This window comes from Musa acuminata, chromosome BXJ2-3, assembly GCF_036884655.1.
Source record: "Musa acuminata AAA Group cultivar baxijiao chromosome BXJ2-3, Cavendish_Baxijiao_AAA, whole genome shotgun sequence".
NCBI classification, from domain to species: domain Eukaryota; kingdom Viridiplantae; phylum Streptophyta; class Magnoliopsida; order Zingiberales; family Musaceae; genus Musa; species Musa acuminata.
The window spans coordinates 33659611-33686978 of record NC_088340.1 but is presented as its reverse complement, the minus strand read 5'-3'; the positions used below and the strand labels follow the sequence as shown (position 1 = coordinate 33686978).

Here is a 27368-nt window from a genome sequence, read left to right as displayed (position 1 = left end):
TGTGTGTGTGTGCAGGTTTTCCACGCTTGGGCTCTGACAGTTGACTCAGTCACAGACCGGACTGGGGATTCCAACAGTAGCGTAGACTAGAGATAAATGATGAGAGTGAATGCAGGGTGGAAGAGGGAGGCTTGACTTTGGAGGTCTTTACAGAGGGTGGAAGAAAGTGGGGGAGAAAGAGGGAGTCGGAAGGTTTCTTTGGTGTCAGATGTTTCCTTCGGCAGCCCCACAGTTTGACCGTGACTTTGAATGGTCTCACAAAGGTGGTGGTGGTGGCTTTGGATTTCCCGGTCTTGGATTCCCACCACCATCCCAAACCGCCGGTTTGGGTCCTTTCCGCCCACCCTGAGCTGAAGTGGTGGACAAGCCGTGTTCCACGGACAAGGTTCCCAAGCAGCGATTTGTTAGAGAGATGTTAGCAGTCGAAAGGAGTTGTCTTCTTCGAGGAGATCTGAACATTCTCTGGAGTTGCAGAGTACCTCGAGGAATGGTTTAATGCACGAGGAGCTCTGTCTTCCGGTAGGGAGATGGAGGTGGAGAAATGGTGATAGGTAAGGAGACCAGCTCGTGGAAAACAAGTACATCGTTGATTGGATCACATCAGCGTGGGGTAACCATGGAAGAATGGGTTCGAAGTTGGACTCGTAAGCAGGTCTGTCGTAGACTTGCAGGAAGCCATTTGCGTCGTCTCTAAACATAATAAATGCATCCGTTGAAGATGTATGCGACTCAAACCATCTGAAACGCATAACGGAAGACCAGTCTGGTAATCTGACGGATTTTGCTGGAATTTAGCAGCACACGATAGCTTTGTTGAACGTAAAAGGTGAAGGTGATAAGGAAAATGTTCGAGGTGGATCAATCTGACTTGTTCTAATGTTGATATGCGAGAAAGTCGATACCATTTGAGGTTTTCGACACGGTTCCTTCTACGTTTAAGTTAATAGCCACCTAATTAGTAACTGATATCTTGATTTTCTTATATATATTTACTAGGGTTAATTATAGATTATTTTTTGTAATTAGTTCTTCTTAATATTTTAGTCTTTATATTTTTAAAAATTATATTTATTATATTATATTATTATACATAATAATAGATTTTGAGTTTTGATAAGATATTTAGTCCCATGAAGAATATGAGAACCAGGGGCTTATAAGTCCAGGTCTCCCTTGTCCTTAGAGGTACCTTAACTCACATATTCCGAAAGAGAAAAATCGTATCATTCATCACTTAATTGATTTTATCTAAATCATCCCTCTATATATTATGTAAACCCGGATACACATAAGTATTACATCAAACAAAACAGATAATTCATTTATTTAAAAAATTAAAAAAAATAAAATATATTTAAATTGTGTTGACACCTCGGGAAAAGGTAATGATAATTTTTATCTACACTAATTAGTGATGGTAATTAAAAGCAAAAGATTGATTAATTAATATTATGCCTTTTGGGTTACTATAGAAAATTATGGATTTTTATATTCTAAGTAATGCTGAATTTAATTTCCATCAAAATCTTTTTTGTAATCCAAACCAAACATTTATATTATTTAGCTGCGTTATTAAACATTAATCATGATAATATAAACTTAACTAATATTCCAACAGTGTTGTTTCTTAGCTTTTCTTAATATAATTTTATTATAAAAACCAATAATAATTATAATTAGTCATATATGCATGCAATAATAAACTAAAAAATAATTATTGATGTATATGCTGTGTGCATCATAACCCTACTTATAAGCTAAATACATTCTAATCAATCTAGAAATCAAGGAATGTCAAATCATTCTAGGAATCAAATGAAAGATAATATATGGTTGTGTCTTTGGCACTACCATTTAAAATAAACATAAGCAGTATAATCCATCATTTATGTTGAAATATTCATGCATATCAAGTTGACATGTATATAATATATCAATATTATTAGTATTACTTTGTAAACCTAAACTAAAGGATTACTGTATAATATATCATATATGTTAATTAATTTTATATCAAAGCTTTAACAAATACACACTGCAAGTCAACAATTTCATAGAAAATAGCAATATGAGCATGACTGCAGCTGTGATCATAAGAAATAGATCATATGATCCTGTTTGAGTCAATCCAAAGTCATGGTCAACGTGGGGCTACTGACGTCTCCTTCTTCCCCGCCCCAACTTTCTATCACCTCCCAACCCAAGTCGCCCTACAAAGTCAAGTCTCTTCCACGTCGCATTCACTCTTATTTTCCAAAGCTGTCACTCTCATCAGCAGCTGTGACTCAGTCATATGATTCAGGGGCCAACCCAAGCACCACCCCTCCACAGACGTCCCCTTCGGTTCTTCTCAGTTTCCTTCCGTTTTCCATCATCTCGTTGGATCACAAAGAAATGTCTTTTTACCTTTGGTCGTCATCCTCCTCCGTCCACGAAGCACGAGTGTGGAAAAAGTTGCTCGTTGCTTCTTTGGTTCTGCTGCGAAGACCAGAGAGACAGATAAGAGGTCAAACATCTTCGATTCTTTTGTGTTCTCTTGGTTATCTTCTCACTTCACTTACGTGTTTTGTTGAAGAGCCGGGCGAAATGAAGACGTATGTGGAACCCTTCTTCCTCCCTCTTCTCTTCTTGTGCTTCTCCTCCTGGCTTTCTTTGCATGGCTCTGCAGACACTTCCACCTCCCAACTCAACCAAACGCAAACACTAATCATGGGGATTCTCTCCCGGAGCCTCCACAGCTCCTTACCCAACGCTAAATGGAACACTAGTGACCCAAATCCTTGTCGTTGGATAAGAGTCAAGTGCTCTTCTTCAGGAAACTCCTCGGTGGTCAAAAGCCTAGACCTCTCCGGCGTCGGCTTATACACCGCCCCCAACTCCTCGTCGGCTGGCAGATTCTTCGAACTACTCTGCCGCCTTGACTCTTTGGAGTCCCTCGACCTCTCTGCGAACTCTTTGACCGACATCCCCGGGTTCTTCTTCCCCAACTGCAGCTTCTTGCATGGGCTGAAGTCACTCAATCTCAGCTCCAATATGTTATATGGTGCTCTAACAAATTTCTCGCGTTTCAGATCTTTGGAGACGCTGGATATGTCTTTCAATAACCTCATTGGAACAGTCGATTCAAAGTTAGATGGCCTCGCCAGATTGAAAAGCTTAAATCTTTCTGTGAATCAATTCACCGGAGAGATGCCTGCTCTTGGGAAGAGCCAAGGATTGGAGGAACTGGTTCTGTCTGCGAATTCCTTCTATGGCCAAATCCCAAGTGACATCCGTGGTCATCAAAACCTGACCTTATTGGATCTACGCCAGAATGACCTCTCTGGGGTGACTCCAGACGGGATCGGGAATCTCTCTAAGTTGGAGACGCTGCTCCTTTCTTCTAATAGTTTGGGCGGGCAGATCCCCAGAAGCTTGTCCAACATCACGAGTCTCTCTCGATTTGCCGCCAATCAGAACTTCTTCATCGGCAGCATACCTTCCGGAATTACCAAGTATGTCAGGGTTTTGGACCTCAGCTACAATAACCTTAGCCGCGAGATACCAGCGGACCTTCTGTCATCTCCTAATCTGGTGTCCGTGGATCTGTCATACAATAAGATTCAAGGTCCTATTCCTAAAAATCTGTCTCAGAATCTCTACCGATTGCGGCTTGGTGGGAACTCACTCGATGGGACCATTCCAGAAACGATTGGGAAGCTCTCCAGTTTGACGTACTTGGAGCTGAATGACAATAATTTGGACTCGCAGATTAATCCACAGATCGGCGGCTGCAAGAATCTGACGCTCTTAAATCTTGCATCCAATCGTTTGCATGGCGAATTGCCGGAGGAGTTGGGTAGCCTTCAAAAGCTGGTTGTATTGAAGCTTCAAAAGAACAACCTCAGTGGCGGCATCCCTGATAAGCTCTTCGAATTGCAGGTCAACTTGAGCGTACTAGATCTAAGCCAAAACTCCCTCACTGGTGTGATCCCATCCGCAATTTCCAGATTAGAGAGTCTTTCGAACTTGATCTTAGAAGGTAATTATTTCGATGGTTCTATACCCGATACCATTGGTAACATGCCATCTCTGATGGAACTGAAGCTGGGAGGCAACAGGTTGAGTGGAACAGTTCCTACAATGCCTGCTAACCTGAGGATAGCTCTTAACCTCAGTCATAACTTACTCAGTGGATCCATACCACCCTCTCTCGTTGCTTTAACAGAATTGGAGGTTGTTGATCTCTCAGACAATGGTTTTACTGGTGAGATTCCAAGTTTTTTAGCAGGCATGAGAAGCTTGACACTGTTAAATCTGTCCAACAATAATCTTTCTGGAATTTGTCCTGCATTTGGAAATTATGTTACTGTCATCACCTCTGGGAACAGGTATCTCATATGCTCAACCGAAAGCCAAAACACATTGCTTGGGTCACGTAAGAAGAAGATCACCTTGGATGAAGCGATTGTCATTGCAACGTTCAGCAGCGGTATCATCGTCTCCTACTCGTTGGCGACAATCGTATACCATTGCTTGTATCAGTCAAAAAAGAGAGACCAAACTGTAAGGAATTCTATTTTAGACGGGTCCTCGCCTTCCTTCAGGCTCTTCATCGAAAGAGTACAGAGACTCCAGCGTCAGGCCATGTACGTAGAAAGTGATGATTCTGAACTCTCCTTGGCGACAGCAGAGTGATGTCACCCACTTGCTTAGCTGTTCTCAGAATCACCATATTCCACACGAAGTCTCACCATATATATATATATATATATATATATATATATATATATATATATATATATATATATATATATATATATGTATGTATATATATATATATATATATATATGTATGTATATATATATATGTATGTATATATATATATATGTATGTATATATATATATGTATATGTATATATATATGTATATATATATATGTATATGTATATATATATATATGTATATGTATATATATATATGTATATATATATGTATGTATTTAAGTGGTGAGACGCATACGGTTAATCTTATGTGATTTAGATAAGAAAAGAGATTTTGATTTAGGAAGAAAAAGCTAATAGTTGGTTTGTAAAATTAATTTTGATTATCATGATTTTATGATATGTCGATCTAAATACCATGCTCTCTAAATTGATGGGTGTAAATCTTTAAAATTTTATTCCTCAATTTTTATTCATAATTTTTTATTTTTCATATGATATTGATATCTTCTAATTAATCTAGAGAGAGTCACATTATAATTAGATTACTTTATAGTGGAAGTTGGATCTAGTTTGCTTGTGATGTTTTTTCCTTTATGTTGAAGGATTTTCCATATATATCTTGTCTTTGGTTTGTTAAATTATTTATAATATATTTGTTACCGAATGATATTCTATTTGATATATATTAAGTGAAAAAAGTATATTCTAATGTTTATTGCTATTCCAGATTAAAGATTCTCCATATTTTTAATCTTTTTCTAATGAAATGGTATCATGTGTGAATCAAATGGAGAATTTAGGTAGATCATGTTCAAATTAACAAAAACTAATTATTCTATTTAAAAGCCCAAATATCTTATTTTGTAAAGATTTGTATGATTTCATTGAAGGGTGGGAGGCTAAATCAAGTGACAAAAACAGATAAAGAGTGGAAAAAGATGAATAGAAAAAATATTGGTTTGATCAACAATAGATTGACAATAGTGTATTCTGTCATGTATCTCAGGAAACAAATGGATATTCATTATGGATAAAATTGATAAATTTGTATAAGAGAAAAACATCACATAATACAATTTTCTTGGATAATTTTTTTTATTTGATATATAAAAATGAAAGTAATATGGATGAGCATATAAATGACTTCTAAGATATTGTGAATCAGTTGAATAGTCTGTAAGTAAATATTGAAAGTTTCATTGAAAGTAATAGGCTTGTATTCTTCTTGGCACACTACTTGATAGTTGAAAACCTTTAATATTAACTATTAATAATTTTGCTCCTAATAATGAGTAAAATCTATTCAATGAACATGGATTTGCTTTCCAATCTGATGCACTTGTTATAGAAAAAAGAAAAAGAGATACCATTAGAAACTTTTAAGATTCTGAAAATTGTGATAAGTCAAGAGGAATGTGCAACTGCAGATCAAGAGAAATGCCATATGAAAAGAGTGTAGAATATTAAAAACGGAACAATCAAAAGAGCACAATGACAAAAAGAAAGAAAAGAAGATGCAACTGCAGCTGCATTTGATGGTATTATTACATATTATTATAGTCTAGTTAATCTCACATGCCATGATTCTACTTAGATTATTAATTCGGTTGCTTATTTTTTCTTACATCTTATACAGTTGATGATTTTGGTTATATAAGAATGGAAACGATATAATGACAAAAATTGTCATGGAAAATATTTGTGTGGAAACTAATATTGGATACAAAATTATATTAAATAATGCGAGACAGGTTCTCAAAATGAGCCTTAACTTAATATCTACGGGTATACTTGATGATGAAGGTTATGTTTGTATATTTGATAATAAAAAATGAAAGTTCACTAACGTGATCTTGTGCTAGCGAAAGAAAGGAAAGATAATAACCTTTATTAAAAAGAAGCTTGTTCCTATGACAAGTACATCACTCAAAAACTTACCCTCATTGTTCCTATGAAAATCAAATATTTTGGATTTAATTATGTCTTAATGTTAAAACTCTTAGTGGTGCTTTATATTTTATTATGTTTATTTGATGATTGTTCTAGAAATGTTTAAGCTTTTTCTTTGAAATATAAAGATCAAGTACTTATTATGTTTAAGTATTTTCATACCTATGTTGAAAATAAAATATGAAAGAAAGTTAAATGCGTCAGCTGATAATGGTAGAGAATATATAGGGTCATTTAAAATATATTGTAGAAAACATGGTATCTATCTTGAAAAGATAATTGCTAAAATATCAAAGCATAATGAAGTTAAAAGAGAATGAACCGCACAATTGATGAAATAATAAGAAGCATGTTCTCTCATGCTAAACTTTCTATGTACTTTTACGATAAGCAATAAGAATTACAGTAGATTTGATTAATCTTTCAGATGTGCATAAGAGTACAGACAGAAAAAGATATTTTTTATAATCATTTAAGTATATTTAGCTTCATGACATTTATTCACATTCCAAAAAATGAGAGTGATGATAAATCTAAATAATATATCATCTTGGGTTATGCATATGAAAATTTTGGTGAGATCCTGAAAATAAGAAAGTTATCAAAAATAAGGATATGATATTTTTTTAAAATCATACTTATGAATATTTTTTTAAAATCATACTTATGAATATTTTGAGAAAATTCAAAAATTAAAGTTGAAACCAACGCCTCCTCTCACATTAGTTAGTGACAATAATAGAGATAAATAGGAAGGTCATAATGATATGATCTCAAATGACAATGTCGATAAATATGTTGAGCAAGGCCTTCTAGAACCACAACCTACACATCAATCAATCGAGAAGAAACATTAACATTTTCAAAGGTATTCTTCTCGTGAATATGTATTACTTATTGACATGGGAGAGTAAAAAATTTACTAAGATAGGATCGGAGTGGCACTAAGAGGGGGGGGGGTGAATTAGTGTAGCGGATTAAAACTTCGGTTTTAGAAAATCTTTCGTACAATAAAAATAATGTTTCGTATGAAATCGTCTTAATTGCGTTGAAAGCGTACGTAATAAGATGAGGGCAGTGAACTTAGCAAAGTAAAGGTTTGCAAAAAGATAAATGCAGTAATGAAATGCAAACCAGAGATTACGTCGATTTTAGAGTGGTTCGGTCAAATGACCTACTCCACTTGCGAGGCCCCTCTTCGATGAGGCTCCCACCTTCCACTAGCAACTCTCTTGAAATGGAAGGGCAAATACCCCTCTTACAACTCTTTACAAGCGGTTCACTCTCTTACAGATTTTCGAGAAAGAATGAGGTGAACACTAGCAAATTGAAAACTAGACTTTCTAAGACCTTTTCTAAGAGCTTTCTCTCAATCAATTGCTGCTCAAAAGTTGTAATCTCAGCTGAGATTTGAGGGGTATTTATAGGCCTCAAGAGGATTCAAATTTGGGCTCCAAATTTGAATTCTCGTGGAGTTCCCGATGCTGGCGGTGCCACCGCCTGTCAGTGGCGGTGCCACCGCCTGCTACTGTCAGACGTTGACAGTGCTGGACGGTGCCACCGCTTAGCCCAAGCGGTGCTACCGCCCAGCTCTCGGGCACTAGGCGGTGCCACTGCCTAGCCCAGGCGGTGCCACCGCCCAGTCTGGCAGTGCCACCGCCAGACTCTTTGGTTGACTTGGTTTGGCTTTAAACTTAGCCCAAACCAAGTCTAATTTTGGGCCCAGTTGGCCCTTAACTAGGATATATGATTGTCTCTTAATCCTAATCCTAATTACAAGTTAACTACATAACAAAACACATCCTAAGCAATTTTTAACTGCGAGCGTCGAGTCTTGATCCGGCGAGCTTTCCGACGAACTTCTTCCGACGAACTTCTTCCGACGGACACCCAGCAAGCTCCCGAACTTTGTGATGACTTTAATGAGTAGCCAAGCCTTCTCGGTGATCTCCGTGAACCTCCGACGATCTCTTCGGTGAACTTTCAAAAATTCCGACAGGTTCCCGATTTCTTCTCGGTTGGTTCTAGCAGCATCTCCGACGATTCTTCGGACTCTTAAACGTCCATCGAACTTGACTCCGGTATTCTTGCTTTGTGTTTTCTGGTTATCGTAGTTAATCCTGCATACTTAACTCAATAATATGGATTAGATCAAATAACCCATCAATTAATTTTATCATCAAAATCCGAGATTCAACAATCTCCCCCTTTTTGATGATGACAATCAATTGATGACGGAGTTAAACATAACTCCCCCTATCTATATGCCATATTATGAGAAGATAAAGCACTTGAATTCCATCCCATTGAATTCAAGCATAAACCGATAAGTTCTAACCGTAGAACTTATCGTTGTTCTCATTAAGTATAATGTAAATGCGAAACTTCGATGAAAATCTTTTTCAAGTCGAAAGATAAGAGACAAATTTTACTATGACAAAAGATTTTCAACATGAATTTCATGATTATATATTTTAGACATGCATTCAATATGATCAATCAATCTTACGATATTTTCAAGGATTTTGCAAGACATATAAGAGACAAATTTTACTATGACAAAAGATTTTCAACATGAATTTCATGATTATACATTTCATGCATTCAATATGATCAATCAATCTTACGATATTTTCAAGGATTTTGCAAGGCATATAAGACAATCATCGATCGATTACTTTTCTCAAAGATTTTGCAATTCATATTTTGTCATGCTATTAAGAATGATATAAGTCATCACTTTTCTTCCCCTTTGTCATCAACAAAAAGGGAAATATGAGACTTGAAGCACATATTTTGTCATACAATGATTTTATCATTGAAAATTAAGTATGAAAAAAAAAAAAATTTATGTAGAGTTCATTTTAGAGGAAAATTCATATTATCTAATCTCTTCTTTCTATAAATAACAGAAATTGTAGATGTACAAGAGAGAGATTGGGATAAAAATTCAAGTAGTAATTTCATGAAGTCAAGATCATAATTCGAATACAAACTCATTCAAATCGTTAAATTCATTAAAATCTCAAATTCAAGTCATGAATGCCAATACTTTCATATTTGTAAGTATCAATTCATGAATGCCAAAAGATATTATTTGTGATTCCAATTTTGCAAGATCAAGATTATGATTTAGATGAAACTTATTTAAATCAAATCAGTAACTTGAAATTCATAATCAAGTCATCAAAGTCGATTTCGAGATTTCACAACATGTCATATGGAATTTGAAGGAGAATGATTAGATTCACCGAGAGATGGAAAGAAGATGAAAAACTTTACGGAAAATCCAATCAAACAAGTTTATTGTTTAGGGACAATTTAACATACCTAATTCCCTTCTAATGAATTCAAATTGGTCTTCATTCAAGGCTTTTGTGAATATATCTGCTAATTAATGCATTGTGTCAATGAATTCTAGAACAACATTATTGTTAAGGACATGATCGCGTATGAAATGATGCCTAACATCGATGTGCTTAGTTCTAGAATGCTAAATCAGATTTTTAGTAAGACATATGGCACTAGTATTATCACATTTTATGGGAATATTTTTAAAGTGAATTCCATAGTCTTCTAATGTGTTTTTCATCCAAACAACTTGTGCACAGCATGCACTTGCAGTAATGTACTCAGCTTCCGCAGTAGATAGTGCAACTGAATTTTGTTTCTTGGAAGTCCAAGAAACAAGTGCATGTCCTAAAAATTGGCATGTTCCGGATGTACTTTTTCTATCTATCCTACATCCGCCAAAATCGGCATCCGCATAAGCCATTAAATCAAATTTTTTGGATTTTCGATACCATAAACCTAAATTTGGAGTTCCTTTAAGATACCTAAAAATTCTTTTAACACTTTTAAGATGAGATAATTTAGGATTTGATTGAAACCTAGCACAAAGTCCTACACTAAACATGATATCTGGTCTAGTCGCGGTAAGGTAGAGTAGACTACCTATCATACCCCTATATGTTTTTTGATCGAAATTTTCACTATTTTCATCCATATCTAACTTAGTCGCAGTACTGATAGGGGTGTTTATTGCTTTTGAATTATCCATGTTAAATCGTTTTAACAATTCTAACGTATATTTAGATTGGTTAAGAAATATACCATCCTTAAGTTGTTTGATTTGTAATCCTAAAAAGAAAGTTAATTCCCCTATTAAACTCATTTCGAATTCATGACTCATAGATTTGGCAAATGATTCACATAGTGATTCATCCGAAGAGCCAAAAATAATATCGTCAACATAAATTTGCACAATAAGAAAATTATTTTCAAAATGTTTAATAAACAATGTAGTATCAACCTTGCCTTTGGTAAAATTATTTAAAATAAGAAAGGAACTAAGCCTTTCATACCAAGTTCTAGGAGCTTGTTTCAAGCCATAGAGAGCCTTAGTCAATTTGAATACATGATTAGGAAAAAGAGTATTTTCAAATCCGGGAGGTTGTTCGACATATACTTCTTCGGAAATAAAACCATTTAAGAAGACACTTTTGACATCCATTTGAAATAGTTTAAAATTATAACTACTAGCATAGGCAAGGAGCATCCTTATGGCTTCTAATCGAGCCACGGGAGCGAAGGTTTCTTCGTAATCGATACCTTTTTCTTGGTTGAAACCTTTGGCCACTAATCTAGCCTTGTTTCTAACCACGATACCATTTTCGTCTTGCTTGTTTCTAAAGACCCACTTAGTACCAATGACTAAATGGTCACTAGGTTTAGGAACAAGCTCCCACACCTTATTCCTCTCAAATTGATTCAATTCCTCTTGCATTGCAATAAACCAAAAATCATCTTTTATGGCATCGTCAATGCACTTAGGTTCGATTTGAGAGAGGAAGGCGGCATTAGCACAAAAATTCTTGAAAGAGGAACGAGTTTGAACCCCTTTAGATGTATCCCCTATAATTAGCTCCTTTGGATGAGCATCTATATACTTCCATTCCTTAGGCAAGGAAATTTCGGAAGAAGGTGTATCCAAGTTGCTATTTTGAGGAGGGGGTTCATTTAAATTCAAATTATCAAAACCAAGATCATCATCAAAATCATTTTTCTTAAAATTTGAGACTTCATTAAAAACTACATGAATAGACTCTTCAATTACTAAGGTTCTTTTATTAAAAACCCGAAAAGCTTTCGAAACGGAAGAGTAACCAAGAAAGATGCCTTCATCAGATTTTGCATCAAATTTTCCTAAGGCATCCCTTTCATTTAAAATAAAGCATTTACAACCGAAAACTTTAAAATAGGAAATATTTGGTTTTTTGTTATTCCATAATTCATAGGGAGTTTTTGATAAGGAATGTCTTATTAGGACTCTATTCATGATGTAGCAAGCCGTATTTACGGCTTCGACCCAAAAATACTTAGGTAAACTATGTTCATTTAACATAGTTCTTACCATTTCTTGTAGGTTTCTATTTTTTATTTCAACTACTCCATCTTGTTGGGGATTTCTCGGAGTGGAGAAGTTATGATTGTATCCATTAACTTCACAAAAATTTTGAAAGTCATAGTTTTGAAATTCGCCACCATGATCACTTCATATTGATGAAATCATGAAACCTTTTTCGTTTTGAGTGAGTTTACAAAATTTAGAGAAATACTTGAAACAATCACTTTTGTGAGTTAAGAAATAGGTCCAAGTGTATCTAGAGTAGTCATCCACAATCACAAAAGCATATTTGCTTCCACCTAGACTTGTTGTATCAATTGGTCCAAATAAGTCCAAATGGATCAATTGTAACGGTCTAGTGGTGCTAATTTGATTTTTTGGTTTGAAGCTTGTTTTTATTTGTTTCCCTAGTTGACATGCATCACATACCTTATCCTTAATAAACTTCATATTAGGAATCCCTCGTACTAGTTCTTGAGATGAGATTTTAGATATTGTTTTCATGCTTGCATGGCCTAATCTCCTATGCCAAAGCCAAGCATCATCATTTATGGCGGAGAAACACATTTCATTACTTAGTTCATCAAGATTGATGGTGTAGACATTATTTTGTTTTAAAGCAATCATAGTCATGTTATGATTTGGTTTTTCAATAATGCACATATTTGATTCAAATCTAACGATATAACCTTTATCGCATAATTGACTAATGCTCAATAGATTATGTTTTAATCCATCAACTAGTAACACATCATCAATGGAAAAACTTGATTTGTTACCTATGGTTCCCTTGCCAATGATTTTGCCTTTGTTGTTGTCTCCGAAGGTGACATAGCCTTCGTCCATGCTAGTGAGCTTGGTGAATTGGGATGGATCTCCGGTCATATGCCTTGAGCATCCACTATCAAGATACCATCTCTTGCTCCTAGCATGTGATGGTGTATGTTTCTACAAGAAGGAATTATTTTTAGGTACCCATTTGCTTTTGGGTGCCTCAAAAACTAATCTAACTTGTTTATCATGTTGCATAGACTTGATTATGGTTCCTTTAGGAACCTAAATCAATTTGTTCGGACTAATTTTCTTGAATGGACATTGGTAAGTTATATGTCCATATTTGCAACAAAAGTTGCAATTGCTTTGGTGTTGAACATGTAAGATAGGACCTTTAATGAAGGTGGTTGGATTTTGGTGAGTACTTCTCACAAATCCGATTCCACTCCTTTTAGGAACGTGACCCTTATTTGTAAGGATCATGTTTAAGGACTTGCTACCGACCTCGAATTTCTTCAAGGTGTCCTTAAGTACTAAATTCTCATTTTGGAGAGTTTCTAAATCATGACATTTAGCACATGGAGCTAGACTATCATGATATTCAGTTTTTAATTTATCAAAAGCACACGTAAGACTATCATGCTCCTTTTTTATCAATTTGTATTTTCTACTAATTGTCTTACATTCATCAAATAACTTATGAAAGGCATTTAATAAATCATGATAAGGTAAATCTGCATTAATTAAATCCGTTACCTCTTCTTCGAAGGCCATTAGGGCGTAGTGAGCAACTTGCTCGGTGTTGGACTCCTCTTCTTCGGACGTGCTTGAATCATCCCATGTTGCCTTGAGCGCCTTCTTCTTTGGTGTTCTCTTTTTGGCTTGAGAGCAATCGTTCTTGTAGTGTCCCGGTTTTTTGCATTCATAGCAAATCACTTGGTCCTTCTTTTGTTCAAATTTATTTTTTATATTATTTTTAAATTTGTTCTTCCTTAAATATTTTTTAAATTTTTGAGTCAAAAGTGCAATGTCATTGTCACTGTCCTCATCACTTGATGTTTCTTTCAAGTGGTCTTCTTGTGATTTGAGTGCCATATCCTTTCTGTTCTTTGGAAGGGGGTTCTCGAGCTCGTCATGAGCTTGACATGTCATTTCGTAGGTCATTAGAGATCCAATGAGTTCTTCAAGAGGGAATGTTTTAAGGTCTTTAGCCTCTTGAATGGTCGTAACTTTTGGATCCCAACTTTTAGGGAGGGATCTTAAGATTTTAGTTACTAGTTCAAAGTTAGTAAAATCTTTACCAAGAGCTTTGAGTCCATTGATGACATCCGTAAACCGGGTGTACATGTCTCCGATGGACTCACTTGGTTTCATTCGGAAAAGTTCGTAAGAGTGCACAAGAATGTTGATTTTGGACTCTTTCACTCGGCTAGTGCCTTCATGAGTGACCTCAAGAGTTTTCCAAATATCAAAAGCCAAATCACAAATTGAAACACGATTAAATTCATTTTTGTCTAGTGCACAAAACAAGGCATTCATAGCCTTTGCATTTAAAGCAAAAACCTTCTTCTCCGATTCATTCCATTCGCTCATCGGAAGAGAAGATTTTTGAAATCCGTTTTCAACAATAGTCCAAAGCTCGAAATCCATAGAAATGAGGAAGATCCTCATCCGAGTCTTCCAATACGTGTAATCCGACCCATTAAACATAGGTGGACGTGTGATAGAATAACCCTCTTGCATGCCGGAGTAAGCCATCTCTCTTGAGTATTAAACCAAATATGGGAGAGAACCTTGCTCTGATACCAATTGTTAGGATCGGAGCGGCACTAAGAGGGGGGGGGGGGTGAATTAGTGCAGCGGATTAAAACTTTGGTTTTAGAAAATCTTTCGTATGATAAAAATAATGTTTCGTATGAAATCGTCTTAATTGCGTTGAAAGCGTACGTAATAAGATGAGGGCAGTGAACTTAGCAAAGTAAAAGTTTGCAGAAAGATAAATGCAGTAATGAAATGCAAACCAGAGATCACGCCGATTTTAGAGTGGTTCGGTCAAATGACCTACTCCACTTGCAAGGCCCCTCTTCGATGAGGCTCCCACCTTCCACTAGCAACTCTCTTGAAATGGAAGGGCAAATACCCCTCTTACAACTCTTTACAAGCGGTTCACTCTCTTACAGATTTTCGAGAAGGAATGAGGTGAACACTAGCAAATTGAAAACTAGACTTTCTAAGACCTTTTCTAAGAGCTTTCTCTCAATCAATTGCTGCTCAAAAGTTGTAATCTCAGCTGAGATTTGAGGGGTATTTATAGGTCTCAAGAGGATTCAAATTTGGGCTCCAAATTTGAATTCTCGTGGAGTTCCCGATGCTGGCGGTGCCACCGCCTGTCAGTGGCGGTGCCACCGCCTGCTACTGTCAGACGTTGACAGTGCTGGACGGTGCCACCGCCCAGCCCAAGCGGTGCTACCGCCCAGCTCTCGGGCACTAGGCAGTGCCACCGCCCGGCTCTCGGGTGCTGGGCGGTGCAACCGCCCAGTCTGGCAGTGCCACCGCCAGACTCTTTGGTTGACTTGGTTTGGCTTTAAACTTAGCCCAAACCAAGTCTAATTTTGGGCCCAGTTGGCCCTTAACTAGGATATAGGATTGTCTCTTAATCCTAATCCTAATTACAAGTTAACTACATAACAAAACACATCCTAAGCAATTTTTAACTGCGAGCGTCGAGTCTTGATCCGGCGAGCTTTCCGATGAACTTCTTCCGACGGACACCCAGCAAGCTCCTGAACTTTGTGATGACTTTAATGAGTAGCCGAGCCTTCTCGGTGATCTCCGTGAACCTCCGACGATCTCTTCGGTGAACTTCCGAAAATTCCGACAGGTTCCCGATTTCTTCTCGGTTGGTTCTGGCAGCATCTCCGACGATTCTTCGGACTCTTAAACGTCCATCGAACTTGACTCCGGTATTCTTGCTTGTGTTTTCTGGTTATCGTAGTTAATCCTGCATACTTAACTCAATAATATGGATTAGATCAAATAACCCATCAATTGATTTTGTCATCAAAATCCGAGATTCAACAATTGTCAGGATCGGAGCGGCACTAAGAGGGGGGGGTGAATTAGTGCAGCGGATTAAAATTTTGGTTTCAGAAAAATCTTTCACACGATAACAAACAATATCAATGAGAACCGATTTGGAAGCTTGAAAACTTAGAGACGTATGGAAGCGTAATGACTAAGTAAAGAAATTTGCAGTATGTTAATGACAAGATTAGGATGCAAACCAGATAACATAGTAGTTTTAAAGTGGTTCGGTCAAAATGACCTACATCCACTTGCGAAGCCTTCTTCGAGGAGGCTCCCAACTTCCACTAGCAAATCTCTTGTAGGGGAAGGACTAATACCCCTCTTACAACCTTTTACAAGTGGTTCACACTCTTACAAATTTTTGAATAGAAAGAAGGAGGTGAACACTCAAAGCAATTGAAGACAAAAACTTGCTAAAGACTGTGCTAAGACTTTTGGCTCACTATCTTGCTTCTCAAATGTTGTTCTCTCAGCTGAGATTTGAGGGGTATTTATAGGCCTCAAGAGGATTCAAATTTGGGCTCCAAATTTGAATTCTCGTGGAGTTCCCGATGCTGGCGGTGCCACCGCTTGTCAGTGGCGGTGCCACCGCCTGTAACTATCAAATGTTGACAGTGCTGGGCGGTGCCACCGCCCAGCCCAAGCGGTGCTACCGCCCAGCTCTCGGGCACTAGGCGGTGCCACCGCCCGGCCCAGGCGGTGCCACCGCCCGGCCCAGGCGGTGCTACTGCCCAGCTCTCGGGCACTGGGCGGTGCCACCGCCCAGCCCAGGCGGTGCTACCGCCTACAGTGTTTTCAGCCCAACTACAGTGTTTTCAGCCCACTAGTTGGGCTTCAATCTTGCCCCAAACTAGTCCGAACTTGGGCCCAATTGGCCCCTACTTGGGTTATAGGATTAACACCTAATCCTAACCCTAATTAACATGCTAACTACGAATTTAAAGACATTTTCTAAGCTATTACAAAGTTCGTAAGTCAAGACTTCTTCCGGCGAGCTTCCGGCGAACTTCCGACGGTCTTCCGATAAACTCTCGGAAACCATTCTGCGGACTCCCGGCAAGCTCCTAGACTTCACGATTTGATCTTGGCGAGTTCCAACGAGCTTCTTCGGTAAGCTCCGATCTTTCTCGGTGAGCTTCGTGAACTTCCAACGAACCTTCCGGCGAGCTTCCGAAAAATCCTTCGGCAAGCTCCCTACTCATTCTCGGCTAGTTCCGGCAGCATTCCCGACGAACCTTCGGACTTCCGTCGAACTCTCGAACTCCCAACGAATCCTTCGCGCTTGACTCCAGCACTTTGTTTTGCTTTATGTCTTCATCGTTATCGTAGTTAATCCTGCACACACAATCCAAAACTCTACTCCGATCTAGACAATTGTTACAACGCGAATTGACATTCTGTTACCCGGCACGTCATTTGTTGGCGCTTCGTCCGATTCTTCGGTGCATCGTCCTCTCTTGTGGCTTGTTGCCCAATCGGTGGTTGACCTCCGCAACCCCGATATCCTTGGCGCAATTCCGCTCTTGGCCCGATGTCCGACGTCCGAAGCCTTCTGTCTTCCAATATCCTAACGTGATCTCCTCCGGCGCAACGTCAATTCCTCCTGCTTTAACTGTCTAATCCTGATCGAGTAGACCTGCATCACTCAAAATGCAGTTAAACATCTAAACACAATCAATTAGTTTCATCATCAAAATCTGAGATTCAACAATCTCCCCCTTTTTGATGATGACAACTAATTGATGACTAATAGAGTTAACCTAAACTCCCCGGAGTTTAACCAAACTCCCCCTATCAATATGCCATTGATAGAACCTTGAAATAAAACTGAATTCAAGTCATTGCAATATTCATCATGAATACTTGCAACACATCATCATGAACATATGCATAAACTTATGCATATCATGTCATCAACATACTTCTCCCCCTTTGTCATCAACAAAAAGGAGAAGTACCACAATCAAGTGTTTGTTATATGGGTTCAACTCATTGCATGAAAAACATAATATCAAGTTTTATCATCATGCAGTTTTGAAGCTAGAAAACTTTAGCAATTATTACATCATGCTTAGAACATTTAAGCTATCAAGTTTTAGATATGCAAGTTTTACAGCATACAAGATAGCACTTTTGGTAATGTTCAAGATAGCAAGTTCTAGCAATATTATAACATTTTAGAACATGCAAGCTAGCAGTTTTGAGATGTTCAAGAAAGCAACTCTTGCTTCTTGAAATATGCAAATTTGTCAAGTTTTGCTAGATGTGCAAGTTAGCATTTTTGCCTCTTAAGATAGGCAAGATAGCACATTTGCAATTTTTGTTTCTTAAGATAGGCAAGCTTGTGATGTTCAAAATAACAAGCTCTTTCTTCTAGAAGTGTCATTTTTGCTTTCTTTGCAAAGTGCAAGCTAGCAAAATGTTTGAAAAAGTGATCAAGTTTTGTAACATACAAGCTAGCAAAAATGCCAAACTAGCAAGAGATAATATTTTACATAAGGCAAGCAAACAATTTGGCAAATATTACATTTGCATCTTCTCTTTTGAGAAGTGCAATTTTTGCTTTCATCTTGAATTGTGCAAGGTAGTTAGTTTGCCTCTTTTCATGATGTCCACATAGAAATTCTTGCTCCCCCTTTGTCATTGTCAAAAAGATGGGAAGACCCTTATATTAATTTTCATATTATGACAAAGGTAAGTATCATTCTTATTTGTGCATCATTATATATTCAAATTAAAACATACATAATTTCAAAAACCTTATTTTTTATGCATGATACTGAAAAACAAATCAATCATCATTAATAGGCATATCATACATGATACTCAAACATTAAAATTTTTAAGCATTTATCAACACGTTGATCATGATACCAATCATTCATCATTTAAAGCATTTATGATACACATCATGTGCAATAAATACATCATGTACATCATTATCATAAGTATTACATACATCATTTTAACTTTATGAATATTTCATCATTGCATGCATCATGCCAAAAACATTTCAAGCCAAGCAAGCCATAAATACAAAGAAATCATATCTTAAAGGAATTCAATATGAAAATTCAGCAAGAATCACATGATACAATCGCAAAGCATGATATCATTGTGTGATATATGATGAAATGATAATTTATCATATCAATGAAAGATATCAATCGTGAAACATGAAATGATAATAGTCTCAAAATTTTCAATTTGCGATACATGTGATACATTGCGATACACTAAAAAATTTAATGCGATGCTTCTAAGGATATCAACCTATTTTCGATACAAACCATGGCTAGAGCAATTATATTGTTAGGCAAGATCTTTCTTCTCTTTTTGAGAAGTGCAAGCTTGCAAGTTTTACTTAGCATGCTAGGAAGTTTACTTTCATTTTCAATGCACAAGCTAGCAAAACCTTCTCCCCCTTTATCAAAGTAAAAAAGAAAGGGAGGACTCAATGGCTAAATATTTCAACCGTTCGACAAGCCAAATATACAAAGAATTCATGAAAGATATCAATGAGGATCAATTCATGAATACCAAAGATATGATTCACGATTCATTAAAATTGTTCTTAACAAGTTCATGATTCGGTTGAAACAAAGTTTCATTCAAGTTAATTCATTAACTCAAAAAAAAATCATAATCAAATTATCATTTTTGAGATTCATAACATGAATAACGTTATTACCATTTCATCAAAATCAATTTCGAGATTCACACAATATCATGAAATCATTAATCTCGCTAAGATGGGAAAAACATTTTCTTTTTAAGTGATTCTTTAACACATCATCAAAATCTCATTCATAATTCAAATGATTTACAAGATATCATAAATGAATTTATCACTTGTATTTCATCAAAAATCGAGAACTTTATGTTAGGATCGAGAGCACTAAGAGGGGGGGGGTGAATTAGTGCAGCGGAAATCTTACAGCGATTAAAAACCAAAAGCTGCGTTCGTTCAATAAAAACTATTATGATGCAAAAGCTAATTCTCAGTTTGTATCTAAGTGCAGTTTGCGTCTAAGCGCAGATTGCGTCTAAGCGCAGTTTGCGTCTGAACACAGTTTGCAGTTTTGCGTCTAAGCGCAGTTTACGTCTAAACTCAGATTTACGTCTAAACGCAGTTTTACGTCTAAACGTAGATTTACGTCTAAACGTAGTTTTACGTCTAAACGCAGATTTACGTCTAAACTCAGATTTACGTCTAAATGTAGTTTTGCGTTTAAAAGCAGTTTTGAACCTTGAAAAGCGTTTTACGTAGAAAGCAATTTGCAGTTATAAATGGAGTCCGAATGTAAGCGTAAACTGCAGTGTGAAGATCGTACGAAAACACGATTTACGTTTGAATGCAGATTCTGAAAGAACAGCACTTAGAACTTGTTCGTGAAAGCGCAGAGAGCAGTAGTAATGGAGGAGGTTTGCAGTAATGATAAAGTGCTCAAAAATAAACGCAAACCAGAGATTTAGAGTGGTTCGGTCAGCCTTGACCTACTCCACTTTTGGCTTCCTCCACCGACGAGGTTGCCGACGTCAACTAGCTGCCTTCCTTCAATGGGCGAAGGCTAACTGCCCTTTTACAGTTTCTCTCCTTTTGACAGGCTCAGGAGACAACCTTTACAGATCCTTTCTCTCCTCTCTTTACAACTCAAGACTTGAAGAACAGAAGGAGGAGAACTTTAGGACTTTACACAAATTTGAGCTCTTTAGAATCACTGAAAAGATCAAGAATTCGGTGTGGATCTCTATCTCTTCAGTGCTGAATGGGTGGGGTATTTATAGGCCCCAACCCAGTTCAAATTTGGAGCTCAAAACGATCAAATCGATCAAATCCCAGAATTCTGGGATCAGGCGGTTGCACCTCTTGACTGGAGAGGTGGCACCGCCTGGCAGAGCTCGAAGACTGAGCTCAGGCGATTGCTTCTCTCTGCCAGAGCTCGAAGACTGAGCTCGATGGTTGCATCACCTGGCAGAGCTCGAAGACTGAGCTTGGTGATTGCATCACCTGGCAGAGCTCGAAACTGAGCTCGGTGGTTGCATCACCTGGCAGAGCTCCAAACTGAGCTCAGGCTGATGCACCTCTCTGCCAGAGCTCGAAGACTGAGCTCGGTGATTGTATCACCTGGCAGAGCTCGAGACTGAGCTCAGGCTGATGCACCTCTCTGCCAGAGCTCGAAGACTGAGCTTGGTGGTTGCATCGCCTGGCAGAGCTCGAAACTTGAGCTCTGGCGGTGCTACCTCTTGGCAGAGGAGGTTGCACCGCCCAGTCTAGCTCGTAGACTGAGCTCTGGGCGGTTGCACCTCTCGGCTGGGGCGGTTGCACCTCCCAGCCTCGCAGCCCTGGCGGTTGCACCTCCTGGCTGGGGCGGTTGCACCTCCCAACCCCACAGCCCAGGCGGTTGCACCTCCTGGCTGGGGCGGTAGCACCTCCTGGTGCAATCAGGGTCTGAATGGTTCACTCCATTCGGCCCACTTTGAATCTTTTCAGGGGCCCAATTGCCCCAAGATTAAGCTAATGGGATCACCTCCCATTTTCATGCTTAATCATCATGCTAACTACGATTAACTCTAAGACAACTTCTGCAGCTTTGCTCCGATGCGTCAATCGCTTCTTCCGGCGAGTTTCCGGCCAACTTCCGTCGATCAACCGATAACCCTCGGTGATCCTTCTGCGGACATCCGGCATACTCCTGGACTTGCGACGATCCACTTGGCGAGTTCTGACGAGCTTCGCTTGGCAAGCTTCTGGACTTCTCGGATCTGTCCTCGCTGAACCTCCGACGACCGTCCGAACTTCCGTCGAACTCTCGAACTCCCAACGTGATCATGATCTTGACTCCGGCGCAACACCTGCTGCTTGTCTTACTCTTATCGTAGTTAATCCTGCACACTTATCTCAACACACAGATTAGACAACAAATGACAATTGACTTCATCATCAAAATCCGAGATTCAACAATCTCCCCCTTTTTGATGATGACAATCAATTGATAATGGAGTTATCCTTAACTCCCCCTGTCTATATGCCATAGTTGAGATAAGTCAACCTTGAATTCAAGACTAAGAATTCAAGTGACGTATTGATAAGTTAGATCAGTTAAACTTATCAATACTCCCATCATGATACCTATCATGATGTATCTCTTCAAGGATGATGTCAAAGCTTGACATTCATCATCACGTTTGTATTATGGTGTTTGTAACTGTTCATCATATAAAGCTACGAAGGACTTTTTACATGATGCACACATTTGAGATTTTCTAGCAAGTTTGCATTTACTTCACAAAATAGGATATCAAATCAAGATATGATGCAAACTATAGCACATGTTCACATATATCTTGGTGATGCAAGGATGGCATAACATTGTTTATAGCATCATTCAAGTATTTGCAACTATGACATAGATATGATGATGGCAGTTCAGCTATGACATAGTGTTTATCAATTCATATGTTTCTCCCCCTTTGTCATCAACAAAAAGCATGATAGCATTATCAAGCATATAAAGGAAGTCATGACACATATATCTTTTTATTATTTTTGCTTGACGGAGGAAAGTCATTTTTCAAAGAGTTTTCATAAGAGTGTACAAGAACATCCCATTTTTAGTATACAAACCGAAAAATGAACTTTTTACATGCATCTGGTTAAAAATGTTTGTCACATAATTTGCAACATGTTATTTGATCAAGCGTTTGTCAAGGCATGTAATAGTAATAACATCCGAAAAATAATTTTAACTAGTTAAAGTATTCGGACAATTCAACATTCCTAATTCTCTTCTTATGTAATCAAATTGTTCTTCACATAGGGGTTTTGTAAAAATGTCAGCTAGTTGATGTTTAGTATCAATGAACTCTATGGTTACATCTTGATTAGAGACATGATCTCGTATAAAGTGATGTCTAATATCAATGTGTTTGAATCTTTTGATGTAGTAACACAATTATTTCAAGTGCAGCATTCTATCATATTGCATAGCAAGATTTTTATTTCAGCAAGTGTAGCATTGCATCACATGGTAAGATAGCAATCATATTAGCAACCATATCAATGTCATACTGCTGACTTATCAACTTACATTGGTATGTTGCTTCATATTTTTCAAGGCATAGGCTTTTAAACCTTTTTAGTTTCAGTGCAAAAACCGAGATAAACAACAAGAGATGTTTGCAAATATGCTTACACAAACAAAGATAACTATATGTACAGCATATCAGGTAACCATAAAGACAAAGTCCTTCATGAATAACATAAAGAGTTTACAACATCAGATGTTTATACAAGCTTATTCATGAAGTGGAAGATTAAAGTGCCTAAGTAAAGAGTCAAATTGTCGATGGATTTGCTGCAGCTCGGTTAGGATTTGATCTTGTTGAAGTTCAAGCCGTTCTTGTCTTTGTTCAAATCGGTCCATCCGAATCCCGATATCTTCGATGGATGATGTGTGAGTTTGCTCAACCGGATATGTTTCCTCAAAGGGACAGATCGGAGGAGAGTGGGTACTCCTAAAGACTGGGGTTTCCGACTCTGGTTCAGGTTCAGGTTCAGGCTGAGGGGGATCAGTTCTTCTAGGCATTCTAACCCAGTTACCGTTTTTATAGTGACATCTTAGTCGGTGAAGTAGATTTTTGTTTATTATGCTGAATCTATCTGATTTCATTACTTCTTCTTCTAGTGGTATTTGAATGTCGTAAGCTTTCATTATTCTAGTAATTATTCCACCATATGGGAGCATCATATCTTTCGTAGATAATTCCAACATGTTTTGTTGGATCAGATAGCCAAGACAAATGTCACGTCCTTTCATGATTAGGTACATAATTCCTAATTCCAATTGACTCACTTCATCATGATGGTATTGTTTAGGAAGAATTATACTAGTCATGATATGATGAAGTATCTTAGTGTTAAAGGGCAATAGATGTTCACAACTTTTAGGAATAGATTCTATGTTAGGATTGGCAAGGATTGTTCCTAAGGCTTCAACGTAGGATGTTTCAATAGTTTGTTCATCCCATGATCCTTTAAAGTAAAGTCCTATGCTTTTCATGGGAATACCTATCATATCACAAATGAATCTATCAGTGATTGAGATGTGTTGTCCTAAGAGATAGGTTGATATCCTTTCTTCATCATCTATTTGCATGTTGTTGTAAAACAATCTAACTAGTCTAGGATAAATGGGTTCGTTGATCTGCAAAATGAGAAGTAGATTTAGGTTTGCAAACCAATGGATAGTCTCTACATCTCTTAGTTCATTCAGATCTACGTATTTTCCCTTATTGATGCTTCTTAGTTCGAAGGAGAGAAATTTTTCAGCATGGTTTTTGGAATCAAAAAGAGTGAGATCAAACTCTTCTACTACTCTCCTCTTTCCCTTGTCCCTTGAGGATCTTCTAGATCCCATTACTACTGCTGTTTAGAGGGATGATGATGAGCTAAAGTAAATGAAGAACAAAACAGAATTTTAAGAGCTTCTTAGAGAGTACCTTTGTGAAATCTTCAAGGGAAGGAAGGATTCTTGATGTTTTGCTCCGAAATGGGAGGTGTTTGGAAGGCTTAGAGGAGTGAAATGGGAATGGAGGAGACTTGGAAGAGTAGAGGAGAAAATGGGGGTGAGTTGTGGTCGGTTCCTTAGCCGGCCCTAGCGTGATTTTAAAGGGCAGAGCTGCTGGCGGTTGCACCTCTGGCTGGAGCGGTGCAACCTCTGGCAACCTGTGATAGCTGGAGGTGCCACCGCCAGCTGGAGAGGTGCCACCGCCTGCAGCAGGTGAGCACTTAAGATGATTTGATTAGGGAGCCTTTGCCTTGAGGAGAGTTTCAAAGCAATTAATGATTTCGTATGAGTTTTTATTTAAGGAAGAAGCTCTTTGTAAGATAGATCTTTTAACGTGCATACGTATGTTTGTTTGGTATCCCTTTTAAGATCATGACATATTTAGTTTCTACAAGAATTGATTCGTAGATGAACGAGTTTTGAAAATCAGGGGGGTATCATATGTTTCTGATTGTATCGTATTTGTGATAACTTCCACTTGTTACTTAAGCGTTGCGAGTTCCTCTTTGATTGTTGGTTTATGACCATTGAGAGTCAAGGAGCAGAATATTATTTCTTGCTCCGGCCTAGACTTTTAATGTTTTTATAGGAAGGGATGATCTTTAGGAACCCATTTGCTTTTGGGTGCCTCATAAATAGATCTACATTTTCTATCATGTTGCATAGAGTTTATCATGGTTCCCTTAGGAACCCAAATTAATTTGTTTGGACTTATTTTCTTGAATGGACAACAATGTGTCTTGTGTCCAGATTTGCAACAAAAGTTGCACTTGGTTTGGTGTTGAACATGTAAGATGGGGCCTTTTACAAAGGTAGTTGGATTTCGGTGAGGACTCCTCACAAATCCAATCCCACTTCTTTTGGGAATGTGACCCTTGTTTGCAAGGATCATGTTTAATGACTTGCTACCAACCTCGAATTTCTTCAAGGTGTCCTTGAGTAGCAGGTTTTCTTTTTGCATAGTTTCTAAATCATGACATTTGATACATGAATTTAAACTATCATGATGTTCGACTTTTAACTTATCAAACTCACAGGTAAGATTATCATGCATCTTTTTCAGCAATTTATATTTTCTACTTATACTCTTGCATTCGTCAAATAAATCATTGAAAGCATTTAATAATTCATCGAAAGATAAATCAGCATCTATTGAATTTGTTACCTCGTCTTCGATGGCCATTAAGGCGTAATGAGCAACTTGCTCGGTGTTGGACTCCTCTTCCTCAGATGCGCTCGAATCATCCCATGTTGCTTGGAGCGCCTTCTTCTTTGTTGTTCTTTTCTTGACTTGGGGACAATCACTTTTGTAGTGTCCCGGCTTTTTGCATTCATAGCAGATCACTTGGTCCTTTTTGGGTTCAAGTTTATTTTTTGCATCATTCTTAAATTTGTTTCTTTTAAAGAACTTTTTAAACTTTCTTGTTAGTAGTGCCAAGTCATCATCACAGTCCTCATCACTTGAGTTTTCTCTCAAGTGGCATTCTGACGTTTTGAGTGCCATATCCTTCCTGTTCTTTGGAAGGATGTCTTCTTGCTCTTCATGAGCTTTACAAGTCATTTCATAGGTCATTAGTGACCCGATTAGTTCTTCAAGAGGGAAATTTCGCAGATCTTTTGCCTCTTGAATAGCGGTGACTTTAGGATCCCAACTCTTAGGAAGGGATCTTAGTATCTTATTAACAAGCTCAAAATCCGAAAAGCTCTTTCCGAGTCCTTTTAAACCGTTGACGACATCCGTGAAACGGGTAAACATGTCGCCAATGGTTTCACTCGGTTTCATCCGAAAGAGTTCGAAAGAGTGTAACAGCAAATTGATTTTTGACTCTTTTACTCTACTTGTGCCCTCATGGGTCACTTCGAGTGTGTGCCAAATATCAAATGCAGTTTCACAAGTTGAAACACGGTTAAACTCGTTTTTATCGAGTGCACAAAATAAGGCATTCATAGCCTTTGCATTTAGAGCGAAAGCCTTCTTCTCCAAATCATTCCAATCGATCATTGGAAGAGAAGACTTTGAAAAACCATTCTCGACAAGATTCCATAATTCAAAATCCATAGAAATAAGAAAGATCCTCATTCGGGTTTTCCAGTAGGTGTAGTCCGTCCCATTAAACATGGGTGGACGTGTAATAGAATGGCCCTCTTGGTTTCCGGCGTAAGCCATCTCTCTTGGGTTTTAATCCTTTTGAGAGTTAACCGGGCTCTGATACCAATTGTTAGGATCGAGAGCACTAAGAGGGGGGGGGTGAATTAGTGCAGCGGAAATCTTACAGCGATTAAAAACCAAAAGCTGCGTTCGTTCAATAAAAACTATTATGATGCAAAAGCTAATTCTCAGTTTGTATCTAAGTGCAGTTTGCGTCTAAGCGCAGATTGCGTCTAAGCGCAGTTTGCGTCTGAACACAGTTTGCAGTTTTGCGTCTAAGCGCAGTTTACGTCTAAACTCAGATTTACGTCTAAACGCAGTTTTACGTCTAAACGTAGATTTACGTCTAAACGTAGTTTTACGTCTAAACGCAGATTTACGTCTAAACTCAGATTTACGTCTAAATGTAGTTTTGCGTTTAAAAGCAGTTTTGAACCTTGAAAAGCGTTTTACGTAGAAAGCAATTTGCAGTTATAAATGGAGTCCGAATGTAAGCGTAAACTGCAGTGTGAAGATCGTACGAAAACACGATTTACGTTTGAATGCAGATTCTGAAAGAACAGCACTTAGAACTTGTTCGTGAAAGCGCAGAGAGCAGTAGTAATGGAGGAGGTTTGCAGTAATGATAAAGTGCTCAAAAATAAACGCAAACCAGAGATTTAGAGTGGTTCGGTCAGCCTTGACCTACTCCACTTTTGGCTTCCTCCACCGACGAGGTTGCCGA

General features: G+C 37.9%; 1 protein-coding gene across 1 annotated transcript; it reads left to right on the top strand.

Annotated features, from left to right (window-relative positions):
• Nucleotides 1-2579: 2579 nt before the first annotated feature.
• Nucleotides 2580-4692, top strand: LOC135607794 (probable leucine-rich repeat receptor-like protein kinase At2g33170). The gene has a single exon (XM_065099883.1). It carries the CDS (start codon nucleotides 2587-2589, stop codon nucleotides 4675-4677), a length of 2091 nt encoding a protein of 696 aa, XP_064955955.1. The 5' UTR covers nucleotides 2580-2586; the 3' UTR covers nucleotides 4678-4692.
• Nucleotides 4693-27368: the final 22676 nt, after the last annotated feature.